This window comes from Oncorhynchus clarkii, chromosome 32, assembly GCF_045791955.1.
Source record: "Oncorhynchus clarkii lewisi isolate Uvic-CL-2024 chromosome 32, UVic_Ocla_1.0, whole genome shotgun sequence".
NCBI classification, from domain to species: Eukaryota; Metazoa; Chordata; class Actinopteri; order Salmoniformes; family Salmonidae; genus Oncorhynchus; species Oncorhynchus clarkii.
Window position 1 is genome coordinate 23835238 of NC_092178.1, and position 13600 is coordinate 23848837.

General features: G+C 43.1%; 1 protein-coding gene across 16 annotated transcripts in view; it reads left to right on the top strand.

Annotated features, from left to right (window-relative positions):
• LOC139392081 (thyroid hormone receptor beta-like) overlaps positions 1–13600 on the top strand; it is a 118388-nt gene that overhangs the window by 80140 nt on the left and 24648 nt on the right. For 12 of the 16 annotated variants that reach the window (XM_071139788.1, XM_071139787.1, XM_071139783.1 and 9 more), the window contains 3 exons: positions 10568–10624; positions 10806–10878; positions 11154–11207. In XM_071139788.1, coding sequence (XP_070995889.1) covers positions 10872–10878; positions 11154–11207 — 61 coding nt within the window. In that variant the 5' untranslated portion in view covers positions 10568–10624; positions 10806–10871. The remainder of the gene's footprint in view (positions 1–10567; positions 10625–10805; positions 10879–11153; positions 11208–13600) is intronic. The other 4 variants (XM_071139790.1, XM_071139792.1, XM_071139791.1 and 1 more) reach the window with 1 other exon arrangement.

The following is a 13600-nucleotide window of genomic DNA, read 5'->3' on the forward strand; positions in this document are numbered from 1 at the left end:
AGCTAGCATCCACCTAGTGCACCATTTAATCTGATTCAGCTTGTTTCCACCTCAGTCCCAAACCCATTTCATATTGGCTAAAGCTTTTACTGCATGGGTAAAGGGATGGGTAGGAGTCTTGGGTAGTACATCAAAATGTACAAAGTATTCAGTTGTACAGATTTCTTTGTTTTCCCAAGATTACCATTTGTGGGCAGTTATTCAGCACTTATTTCATATTGTTCTGGCTAATAGTATCCGGTGAAATGACTAAAATGTACTGCATTGTAAATGGACATGGTCTGTTGGCCGAGCTTCTCTTTCTCTCTCGCCACTGTGCTTTGGTTGCTGAGATACGGGCAATGTTTATTTTTAGATGGATATATTGGTAACCTACCCAGAACATTTCAAAACCTTCAGTCAATCTCAAAGGTATTTTATCCTTCTGCACACATTTCTAAATTAATAAATAAATAAATACAATAAATGTAATATTATGACTTTTTGATCTGCACTGTTTAACATTTCAGTTACACCATAACACTTTTAAGCCTGAAACTCACTTGCTTGTGATTTCTGACACCTAGCTCTCTATCTCAACATCCATCCTTTACACCTAGCTCTCTATCTCAACATCCATCCTTTACACCTAGCTCTCTATCTCAACATCCATCCTTTACACCTAGCTCTCTATCTCAACATCCATCCTTTACACCTAGCTCTCTATCTCAACATCCATCCTTTACACCTAGCTCTCTATCTCAACATCCATCCTTTACACCTAGCTCTCTATCTCAACATCCATCCTTTACACCTAGCTCTCTATCTCAACATCCATCCTTTACACCTAGCTCTCTATCTTAACATCCATCCTTTACACCTAGCTCTCTATCTTAACATCCATCCTTTACACCTAGCTCTCTATCTCAACATCCATCCTTTACACCTAGCTCTCTATCTCAACATCCATCCGTTACACCTAGCTCTCTATCTCAACATCCATCCTTTACACCTAGCTCTCTATCTCAACATCCATCCTTTACACCTAGCTCTCTATCTCAACATCCATCCTTTACACCTATCTCTCTATCTCAACATCCATCCTTTACACCTAGCTCTCTATCTCAACATCCATCCTTTACACCTAGTTCTCTATCTCAACATCCATCCTTTACACCTAGCTCTCTATCTCAACATCCATCCTTTACACCTAGCTCTCTATCTCAACATCCATCCTTTACACCTAGCTCTCTATCTCAACATCCATCCTTTACACCTAGCTCTCTATTTCATCATCCATCCTTTACACCTAGCTCTCTATCTCAACATCCATCCTTTACACCTAGCTCTCTATCTCATCATCCATCCTTTACACCTAGCTCTCTATCTCAACATCCATCCTTTACACCTAGCTCTCTATCTCAACATCCATCCTTTACACCTAGCTCTCTATCTCATCATCCATCCTTTACACCTAGCTCTCTATCTCAACATCCATCCTTTACACCTAGCTCTCTATCTCATCATCCATCCTTTACACCTAGCTCTCTATCTCAACATCCATCCTTTACACCTAGCTCTCTATCTCATCATCCATCCTTTTCACCTAGCTCTCTATCTCATCATCCATCCTTTACACCTAGCTCTCTATCTCAACATCCATCCTTTACACCTAGCTCTCTATCTCAACATCCATCCTTTACACCTTGCTCTCTATCTCAACATCTATTCTAGTGCTACTGTATTTCTGTATTGGGCAAGAGTTCACCCAAGATAGAAGTAGCTAGGTTCACTTCCCATAAATGCATGGGTCAACTACAGTGTTGTGTGTGTGTGTGTGTGTGTGTGTGTGTGTAATGTGTGCGTTCATGCTTGCAATGGTACTTCTCTCATGTTGCCAATATAGGTGTTTGAAGGGTATCCAAAGATGTGCTTTTTTGATGATGTAAGTGAGTGGCATGTGATCCAGCCAGCCGAGCAGGAAGTTGGCCCTGGAGGAAAATAACTGTGGTTGTGTCTTAATAGACTAATGTAACATCCTCTCCTAGTCACATCATCTCCTTTCCTTCAGCTGCACTGATATGAAAGAGCTGGAATAATGACAGAAAATACTGGGTAGACAAGACCATAATGATTGTTAAGCATTGTTGGTTAAGGGCTTGTAAGTAAGCATTTCACTGTAAGGTCTACTACACCTATGGTATTCGGTGCATGTGACAAATACAATTTGATTTGATTTGTATTCGTAAGCTGCAGACTCCTTCCCTGTCAGTGGCTGGGAGGATCGTGTTCTTTTGCATTCAAGGTGTTCGGGCATGTGAACACTGACTAAACTGCTTGACTTAACCCTGGATTGTAAACTGTCATGGTCAAAACATATTGATACAGTAGTGGCTAAGATGGGGAGAAGTCTGTCTATAATAAAGTGATGCGCTACCTTTTTAACCACTATTAACAAGACAGGTCCTAAAGGCACCTAGTTTTGTTGCACCTGGACTACTGTTCAGTCGTTTGGTCAGGTGCCACAAAGAGGGACTTAGGAAAATTACAATTGGCTCAGAACAGGGCAGCACGGCTGGCCCTTAAATGTACACAGGGCGCTAACATTAATGATATGCATGTCAATCTCTCATGGCTCAAAGTGGAGGAGAGAATGACTTCATCACTACTTGTTTTTGTAAGAAGTGTTGACATGCTGAATGCACCGAGCTGTCTGTTTAAACTACTAGCACACAGCTCAGTCACCCATGCATACCCTACAAAACATGCCACCAAATGTCTCTTTTTATTTATTTATTTCACCTTTATTTAACCAGGTAGCCTAGTTGAGAACAAGTTCTCATTTGCAACTGTGACCTGGCCAAGATAAAGCAGAGCAGTGTGACATAGACAACAACACAGAGTTACACATGGAGTAAACAATAAACAAGCCAATAACACAATTAACAAGTCAATGACACAGTATAAAAAAGAAAGTCTATATACAGTGTGTGCAAAAGGCATGAGGAGGTAGGCAATAAATAGGCCATAGGAGCGAATAATTACAATTTAGCAAATTAACACTGGAGTGATAAATGAGCCGATGATGATGTGCAAGTAGAGATACTGGTGTGCAAAAGAGCAGAAAAGTAAATAAAATAAAAACAGTATGGGGATGAGTTAGGTAGATTGGGTGGGCTATTTACAGATGGATTATGTACAGCTGCAGCAATCGGTTTGCTGCTCAGATAGTTGATGTTTAAAGTTGGTGAGGGAGATAAAAGTCTCCAACTTCTGCGATTTTTGCAATTTGTTCCAGTCACTGGTAGCAGAGAACTGGAAGGAAAGGCGGCCAAATGAGGTGTTGGCTTTGGGGATGATCAGTGAGATATACCCGCTGGAACGTGTGCTACGGGTGGGTGTTGTTATCGTGACCAGTGAACTGAGATAAGGCGGAGCTTTACCTAGCATAGACTTATAGATGACCTGGAGCCAGTGGGTCTGGCGACGAATATGTAGCGAGGGCCAGCCGACTAGAGCATACAGGTCGCAGTGGTGGGTGGTATAAGGTGATTTAGTAACAAAACGGATGGCACTGTGATAGACTGCATCCAGTTTGCTGAGTAGAGTATTGGAAGCTATTTTGTAGACGACATCGCCGAAGTCGAGGATCGGTAGGATAGTCAGTTTTACTAGGGTAAGTGAAGTGAAGTGGAGGCTTTGTTGTGAAATAGAAAGCCGATTCTAGATTTGATTTTGGATTGGAGATGTTTAATGAGTCTGGAAAGAGAGTTTACAGTCTAGCCAGACACCTAGGTATTTATAGTTGTCCACATATTCTAGGTCGGAACGTCCAGGGTAGAGGTCGACCGATTATGATTTTTCAACGCCGATACCTATTATTGGAGGGCCAAAAAAGCCGATAACGATTAATTGGCCGATTTTAAATGTATTTTATTTTCTTTGGAATAATGACAATTACAACAATACTGACTGAACACTTATTTTAACTTAATATAATACATCAATAAAATCAATTTAGCCTCAAGTAAATAATGAAACATGTTCAATTTGGTTTAAATAATGCAAAAACAAAGTGTTGGAGAAGAAAGTAAAAGTGCAATATGTGCTATGTAAGAAAGCTAACGTTTGAGTTCCTTGCTCAGAACATGAGAACATATGAAAACTGATGGTTCCTTTTAACATGAGTCTTCAATATTCCCAGGTAAGAAGTTTTAGGTTGTAAAAACGCACGAAAGTGCTGTTTGAATGAATGTTTACGTGCCTGCTTCTGCCTACCACCGCTCAGTCAGATACTTAGATACTTAGATACTTGTATGCTTGTATGCTCAGTCAGATTATATGCAACGCAGGACACGCTAGATAATATCTAGTAATATCATCAACCATGTGTAGTTAACTAGTGATTATGATTGATTGTTTTTTATAAGATAAGTTTAATGCTAGTTAGCAACTTTGCTTGGCTTTGTGCATCCGCGTAACAGGCAGTCTCCTTGTGGAGTGCAACGAGAGAGAGGCAGGTCGTTATTGCGTTGGACTAGTTAACTGTAAGGTTGCAAGATTGGATCCCCCGAGCTGACAAGGTGAAAATCTGTCATTCTGCCCCTGAACAAGGCAGATAACCCACCGTTCCTAGGCCATCATTGAAAATAAGAATGTGTTCTTAACGGACTTGCCTAGTTCAATAAAGATGTATATAAAAAAAAACGGCAAATCGGCGCCCAAAAATACTTTCCGATTTCCGATTGTTATGAAAACTTGAAATCGCCCCTAATTAATCGGCCATTATTCGGTCGACCTTTAGTCCAGGGTGGTGATGCCAGTCGGGCGGCCGGGTGCAGGCAGCGAACGGTTGAAAAGCATGCATTTAATTTTACTAGCGTTTAAGAGCAGTTGGAGGCCACGGAAGGAGTGTTGTATGGCATTGAAGTTAGTTTGGAGGTTAGCTAGCACAGTGTCCAAGGAAGGGCCAGAAGTAGACAGAATGGTGTCATCTGCGTAGAGGTGGATCAGGGAATCGCCCGAGCAAGAGCGACATCATTGATATATACAGAGAAAAGAGTCGGCCCGAGAATTGAACCCTGTGGTACCCCCATAGAGACTGCCAAAGGTCCGGACAACAGGCCCTCCGATATGACAAACTGAACTCTGTCTGCAAAGTAGTTGGTGAACCAGGCGAGGCAGTCATTAGAAAAACCAAGGCTATTGAGTCTGCCAATAAGAATACGGTGATTGACAGAGTCGAAAGCCTTGGCCAGGTCGATGAAGACGGCTGCACAGTAATGTCTTTTATCAATGGCGCTTCTGATATCGTTTAGTACCTTGAGCGTGGCTGAGGTGCACCCGTGACCGGCTCGGAAACCGGAGAAGTTACTGTGGGATTCTAAATGGTCAGTGATCTGTATATTAACTTGGCTTTCGAAGACTTTAGATAGGCAGGGCAGGATGGATATAGGTCTGTAACAGTTTGGGTCTAGGGTGTCACCCCCTTTGAAGAGGGGGATGACCGCGGCAGCTTTCCAATCTTTAGGGATCTCGGATGATACGAAAGAGAGTTTGAACAGGCTGGTAATAGGGGTTGCAACAATGGCGGCGGATAGTTTTAGAAAGAGAGGGTCCAGATTGTCTAGCCCAGCTGATTTGTACGGGTCCAGGTTTTGCAGCTCTTTCCTAACATCTGCTGTCTTTATGAGCACACACCAGATCTTAGGGTTAACTCTTCTTGACATTATAAATGGTGTCATTCTTGCTCATGGAAAACCTTGTAGCTGGTTAGATGGTACTGTACTTTTCATTGATACTTCTACTTTGCTTATATCCTTCCCAGACTAATGTGATGAGAATATGTTAGTTTTGATAACTGCATGAACATACTATAGCACAACTTTAGGTGGATACTGTGTTATGTATGCAGTGACTATTGCTAAACTGTATTTTGTATTCCACCACGTTAGGTGGCCCACTCATCCCAGCCACCGGGTGTGTCACAAATGGCACCATATACCCAATATAAACTCAGCAAAATAAAAAACCTTCCCTTTTTCAAGGCCAAGTCTTTTAAAGATAATTCGTAACTTCACAGATCTTCATTGTAAAGAGTTTAAACACTGTTTCCCATGCTTGTTCAATGAACCATAAAACATGAATGAACATGCACCTGTGGAACGGTCATTAAGACACTAACAGCTTACAGACAGTAGGCAATTAAGGTCACAGTTATGAAAACTTAGGACACAAAAGAGGCCTTTCTACTAACTCTGAAAAACACCAAAAGAAAGATGCCCATGGTCCCTGCTCATCTGCGTGAAGGTGCTGCACGGAGGCATGAAGATGTGGCCAGGGCAATCAATTGCAATGTCCGTACTGTGAGACGCCTAAGACAGCGCTACAAGGAGACAGGACGGACAGCTTATCATCCTCACATTGGCAGACCACGTGTAACAACACCTGCACAGGATGGGTACATCCGAACATCACAGCTGCGGGACAGGTACAGGATGGCAACAGCAACTGCCCGAGTTACACCAGGAACGCACAATCCCTCCATCAGTGCTCAGACTGTCCGCAATAGGCTGAGAGAGGCTGGACTGAGGGGTTGTAGGCCTGTTGTAAGGCAGGTCCTCACCAGACATAACCGGCAACAGCGTCGCCTATGGGCACAAACCCACTGTCGCTGGACCAGACAGGACTGGCAAAAAGTGTTCTTCACTGACGAGTTTTGTCTCACAAGGGGTGATGGTCAGATTCACGTTTATTTGTCGAAGGAATGAGCGTTACACAGAGGCCTGTACTCTGGAGTGGGATCGATTTAGAGGTGGAGGGTCCGTCATGGTCTGGGGGGGTGCGTCACAGCATCATCGGACTGAGCTTGTTATCATTGCAGGCAATCTCAACGCTGTGTGTTGAGTAAGACATCCTCTTCCCTCATGTTGTACCTTCCTGCAGGCTCATCCTGACATGATCCTCCAGCATGACAATGCCACCGCGCACAGAACGAGCAGTATGGCCGATGTCAGTGTTCTGCCATGCCCAGCGAAGAGCCCGGATCTCAATCCCAATGAGCACGTCTGGGACCTGTTGAATCGGAGGGTGAGAGCTAGGGCCACCCCCCCCCAGAAATGTCCGGGAATTTGGTGGAAGAGTGGGTTAACATCTCACAGCAAGAACTGGCAAATCTGGTGCAGTCCATGAGGAGGAGATGCACTGCAGTACTTAATGCAGCTGGTGGCCACACCAGATACTGAGTGTTACTTTTGATTTTGACCCCCCTTTGTTCAGGGACACATTATTCCATTTATGTTAGTCACATGTCTGTGGAACTTGTTCAGTTAGTCTCAGTTGTTGAATCTTATGTTCATACAAATATTTACACGTTAAGTTTGCTGAAAATAAACGCAGTTGACAGTGAGAAGACATTCCTTTTTTTGCTGAGTTTACTATATACACGCCCAAAATAAAATAAATTGTGTGTGGTTTGGGACACAGAAACTGAAAATGTAATATTGCTGGTTTATCTTGGAGCTAGAGCATGAGCTGCGTCAGTTGTCTCAATCAGAGGAACCTTTTGTCTTTGAAGGAAAGGCCCATTGAAAAGGTCTATTCCTAAATAGATATCACCATGATGTGTTCTCTTGTACCTGTATGAAAGCATGAATTGACTGATACATGAAAGGCACTTATCTAGTCTTTTAACCATCACATCACAGATGATTAAAGTACTTGACTCCATTGTTTTAACAATCAGCTTCTTTCAAACCTAACAAGTAGGCAGTTCATTTGAGAGACATTGAAATAGAGTGAGCAAGAGAGGTACACAACCACATGGCTTTGACAGATAGGTGAAAGGGGAGGAGGACAGTGGGGGAATGGGGGGAGAGACCATGCTCTCTTTCTCTCTCGCTCTATCGCTCTCTCCAGCTGACTCAGGCCTGTGGGGTGTGTGTGTGTGTGTGTGTATGTGTGTGTGTGTGTGTGTGTGTGTGTGTGTGTGTGTGTTCAGAGCCATTAGTATCACTGTGGTAATTCAGGACTCTATGTGCCCAAATTATAATTAGACATTCGCCAAAGCGCTCAACCAAGTGATTTCCTTAAAAAAAGGCCATCTGTGGACCAAGTGGGTGTTGGTGTATTCAGACAACACTCTGTCTCTCTCACACACACACACACACACACACACTTTGAGCTTTATCACACAAAACATTACACAAGGAGAGTAAGTCTTGTTGTTCTGATTGTTCATTTACCAAGCTTGAATCGAGGAATGTAATTGAAAATGGCCCCCATCATCATCATCATCATGGCGGAACTATAATAAAGGCACACACACACATAGTCCACCCACTGCTCCCTATATCTATCTAACCCAGACTGATCTTTCATTTATCACTGCTGTGTCAGCCACTCTCACTCACTCACTCACTCACTCACTCACTCACTCACTCACTCACTCACTCACTCACTCACTCACTCACTCACACACACACAAACACACATCACAACAGACAACTTTCCGTGAACCCCACTACAGCCAACAGGCACTCCCCAGCTACCTTTGATAAGTCTACAATTATTGTCCTGATGCCAAGTTGCATGTAGATAGATTATCATTTTATCCTTAAAATGATGTAAATAACTAAGTATAAGTGGATGTATGCACACCCCATGCCCTGTACCCATTATGCACTTCATCTCCAGCCAGCTGTTCATCAAAGGAGGGGGCTATGGGAGGAGGGTTTGAGTTGTGTACAGCAAACGTGCACACTAAGATGGCACCTCTACAATTTTCTCTTCACACTCTTCAATTACCAAATTTTCCTCCAATGTAGCACTAATGCAATTCCACAAAATACACAACATGTGCAGCAGCAGATTGGCAAAAATCTAATTGCACATTATACAAACAGGTTGTCTCATGGAAGCCTTTAGCCTAGATTCATAGCATACACATACTGTAATTGACACTGCCGGACTGCACACGAGACCCGACTGCAGTTTAGAGTTGTCATCAGAACTGAAAATTAGATCCCTGTCCGATGCAAGCCCGATGAGCTGAAGCCCGAGCCCAGGCCTGGCCCGACATCACAGAAATGAAATGAGGCCGAACCTGAAATAAAACTGATTTCTAGAAAACAGCAGGCTATATTGATTTAAACTGGTGTTGAGAACAGAGCGGTGGAGTTGGGTGGCAGCGGACTGAGGAGACGAGGAAACAGCTATTGGGCTTAGAAGAAGCGCAGAGAAAGGAAAATTCACCTTCGCTATGATCAACTGAACTGAATGATCAACTGAACTGAATGATCAACTGAACTGAATGATCAACTGAACTGAATGATCAACTGAATGATGAAAATATTGTAATATTGTAATTGAAGGCATGTTTCAAATTCTTGCTTATACTAAATTGGTGGAATTGGAAGCTCATTTATTTGTTTGCTCATCTATCACTAATCAGAAACATTTAGCATGCAATAATGTAGCCTAAATCAAGTGTATTATCTATCTATTGACTCACGTAGGAGTAGCCTTATATAGTGCCTAGGCTATTTTCCTATCATCCCAATTCCACTGAAACCCCAATCCCTGACTCCTGTCTCACATGAAAATGTATAACTTAATTCTGTAATCCATAGGTTGCATTATCAAAGCACGTCTCGCCTATTCATGTAAAAATACCAGGGGCACAACTTTCACTGGGGATGGGGGGACATTCTGAAATTGCATTTTTGTCCTCCCCAGTTTTATGATACAAAACGAGGCAACGGTGTGCTTTAGGACCATGTGGACGCCTCCGAGTGGTCGGGTAGGCTGTTTGGAGTGTTTTTCCGACCGGATAAAAATGAAAAATAATAATTATGTCCCCCACCTCTAAAACCAAAGTTGCGCCCCTGTAAAATACCCTTATAACATTTCCCCTGCTTCTCTGCGCTGTCTTGTATTACTGCCCATATGTGAACTTCGGTAGAGAATGTGTGATCAACAAAAGGTATGAGAGTAGATATGGATATTTTTTTTGACAGAGTTGGTCCCCTTTAAGATACCTTGATATCTCCCGAGTGGAGCAGCGGTCTAAGGCACTGCATTAGAGTGCTAGAGGCGTCACTACAGATCCGGGTTCGATCCCAGGCTGTGTCACACCTGGCCGCGACCGGGACACCCATGAGGCATCACAGTCTCTCTTTCTCTGTTGTGTGTTGTTCGCCCTGTTAAGGCTTTAGAGCTGTGCTTGTGTGTGTGGTTGAAGTTCCATCTATGTCCACTCTGTGTCGCTGTGGGAAGCATGTCTAGGGCACACTTGGCATATGAGACCTGTTCCTCGGGGGGCCAAGACTGTGACCTATAACAACAACAGAGCTGAATCTGACCTGAAAGGCATTCTACTAACAAACTCTACTGCAAAGTTCTCTCTGTTTGAAAGAGCAACTGAGCAAACAGACTTTCCCTCCGCAATTGTTTTTGTCAGCAGACAGTTTGCTTTGCATCACTTCAGTATTGGTTGAGATGTTGGGATCATCATTCATAGCCTATATACGGTACACACAAATGAAGCCTTCTTAAGCAAATCGAACAAAACCCTTCGTATGTCTTTCAGGCTCCAATGGTGTAAGCCGACGCATCACCGTGGGGGATTCTGACAGTCCGCACACAGGTGAGAATAAGTGCCATCAGAGACACTCATCTATACACGGCTCTGGGTACCTTCTGTATAGTTAACAATGTCATACTGATCTCCTAGAAACTGACTGGGAATACAGAGAGCTAGAGAGTTACGTTTAAGTGCTATGTTTTCTGTGAGTTGTCCATGTAATCTCCAGCTCTATCCCCTCCAGCCCAGGCCAGTATCAGAAGGCAGGGGAGGGTATGAGAATGGTGTCTATGCCCTGAAGCCCAGCAGCATGTCAGGTAACACTTTTAAAATACATTGAAGTATCCATCTACTCTGTAGGAACAGTCTCTTTGGGGGGGGCACATGTCACAGCACAGAATGCCTCACTGGTCTGGGTCAAAATCTGTGGGGGGGTTGTTTACTGCATTAAATTGAATATAATGTCCTCATCATCAGGGCTTTTGACCCAGGCGAGTGTGGCATGCTGTGCTGTCTTGTGCTGTGCTGTGCTGTGACGCTCACAAAAAGAGACTGTTTCTGTTTCTAAATGCTTTCTGCTTCTCGTTTCTAGAGCAAGGAGACAAATGCACCACCCCCCGCTGGAAACATGAGGCCATGCAAAATGGTACGGTTCTACACCTCCCTCTCAACTATTCTAGCTGTCTATGTATCTACATCAGTGTTGGCTGCTGAGGGGAGGACAGGCTTGTGGTAATAGCTGGAATGGATCAAGGGAATGGCATCAAACACATGTGTTTGATACCATTCCACTCCTTCTGCTCCAGCCATTACCACAAGCCTATCCTCCCCAATTAAGGTGCCACCAACCTCCTGTGATCTACATAGTACAGTTACAGTCCTCCCTGTCATTCTATCTCTCTACATAGTTCTGTTCCTCATCCTCATACTTCTCTATTCTATACTGTCTGTCTGGGTTGTGGGGTTATAGTAAAGTAGTCTTGTGGGGTTATAGTAAAGTCCTACATTGGGGGTAGTTGAACAACAGTGAAGAAACACTGCACTAAAGGGTGCTCTCAGAATATATTTTGTCATTAGGAGAATGACATGTACTATTGAAAGGTATCTGACCCTATTGAACTCGATTTGATCTAATATATGTGTATGTCATACGGTTGAGGTAGAAGGAACAGTCAGAACAGTCAGTGACATTCTAAACCACTGTATAGCAGCTCACATATGAATTAGAGATCCAATCATTAAATCATTTCCCCATTTCAGATGCACCTTGATCTTCCCTTTCATTCTCGGAAAGCTGTGTGTGTGTGTGTGTGTATATGTGTGTGTCCGCTGGCCTTACTGACAGAGATCTGAACTAAATTGTAATGTCTGCGTGGGAGAGAGATAGCGTCATGCCAGCTGGGTACTCTCTGTGTCTGTGTTTTATTCATGTGGAAATGTCCAGGCTGAATATGGAAACGGACAGGGTTTGGTTGGGTCCTCTCTGTCACTGTTTAAAAAGGAGAAGCTCTTCTGCACACTGCGCTTGCAAAGTGTCAAATATATATTTTCTGTGCCAACGTTTCAGCCTCACAGCCGTAGGCAGAGCCATGAATGTTAGATGTTTGTTACTGTTACCTGGCAGAGGATCCGTGTGCAGTGCTGAGGTCAAAGGCATTCATGTGTCACTCCTTTTGCCAAGGGTAACATAGAGGGCTGCTTCTGTATTGTTGCCGGGTAAAGTAGTATAATTGTGCGGTTTTCTCTTCTACAAAAATAATTTGACCCTAAGGCTGATAGTGTGCTATTTGATGAGCCCATTCATTCTATTTCATGAACCCATTCAACCCAACCCCGCCCCCCTCCACACACTCACACACACACTCCCCTCTTTTAGTGCTCCATTTTTAGGTTCCGTTTTGAATAATTCAGTTCTCTGTCTCTCATCCAGATGGATGCGGGACACAACATGCTGTCTGTCTGTCTGTCCGTCTGTCCTGTAGCTCTCACTGAAACCTTTTCAATGTCTGTCCATCTCTCTTTCTCTCCCCCTCTGTTTCGCTCGTTCTCTCACTGAGAGAGAGAGAGAGAGAGAGAGAGAGAGAGAGAGAATTGAATAAGTAGGTGTTCTAAAACTTTTGGCCGGTTGTATAGTTATATTATATTGCAGTATCAACCCTTCGAGGTTGTTCAAGGGCTTGTCATTTGGACTTTTTTCCTAATAGCTTTGTCTTACATGGCAGATAATTCTGTCAAGGCATCAGTTAGTTACTGTATCTCAAATGGCATTGAAGGACCAGAGCCCAATGGAGATCTGGTCAAAACTAATGCATTGGGTGTCATTAGGGGCACGTCACTGCATCATTGAGTCATTGCGTCATACAGTACGTCTTGATAGGTAAGAACAAGAGAAGGGGAATGGAGGGTGATGAAGAGACTGGATTCACATTTATTTATCCCCAAAATTAAAGTGTTTCTGGTCATCATGACTCATTCTGCTGTTGTTTTGTTGTCCATTTGGTGTACAGATGTCAGATTAGCATTAGCACATACTAACACAAATTAACAGAGCCTAAGGGACAGTTCACCCAAATTAGAAAATAACATATTTGTTTCCTTACCCCTTATCTATGGATGAGAAAAGACATCATTTCATGGTTTGGTTTTGGTTACCTGGCCACTGTCACCAAATGCTAACCTTAGCGCTTTTGTCCAAATATCTGTTCAAGACAATGTACCAGATAATAGCATATTTTACATTTCTTAGTGACATTATTGAGCTACGCAATCAGTTTCCGACATGTTAGGTGATTTGGACCTGAATAGCAGTATTGACTACTAGCATCTGCTTGTCATTAACTATGACACCATTGCCTGAGATTCACCAAACACCATAATTCCTTTTCTGAGTAGGCTTCCCCTGTGAGCAGGTCAATAATGTGTAGACATTTCCCACTGAAAAGGTATCTAGTAGTAGGTATAACTCTGAACATGATCCGGCAGCACTGTGCACTGTTGTGGCACAAATTACTTTATGGATTACCAACTATGGAACTTCTA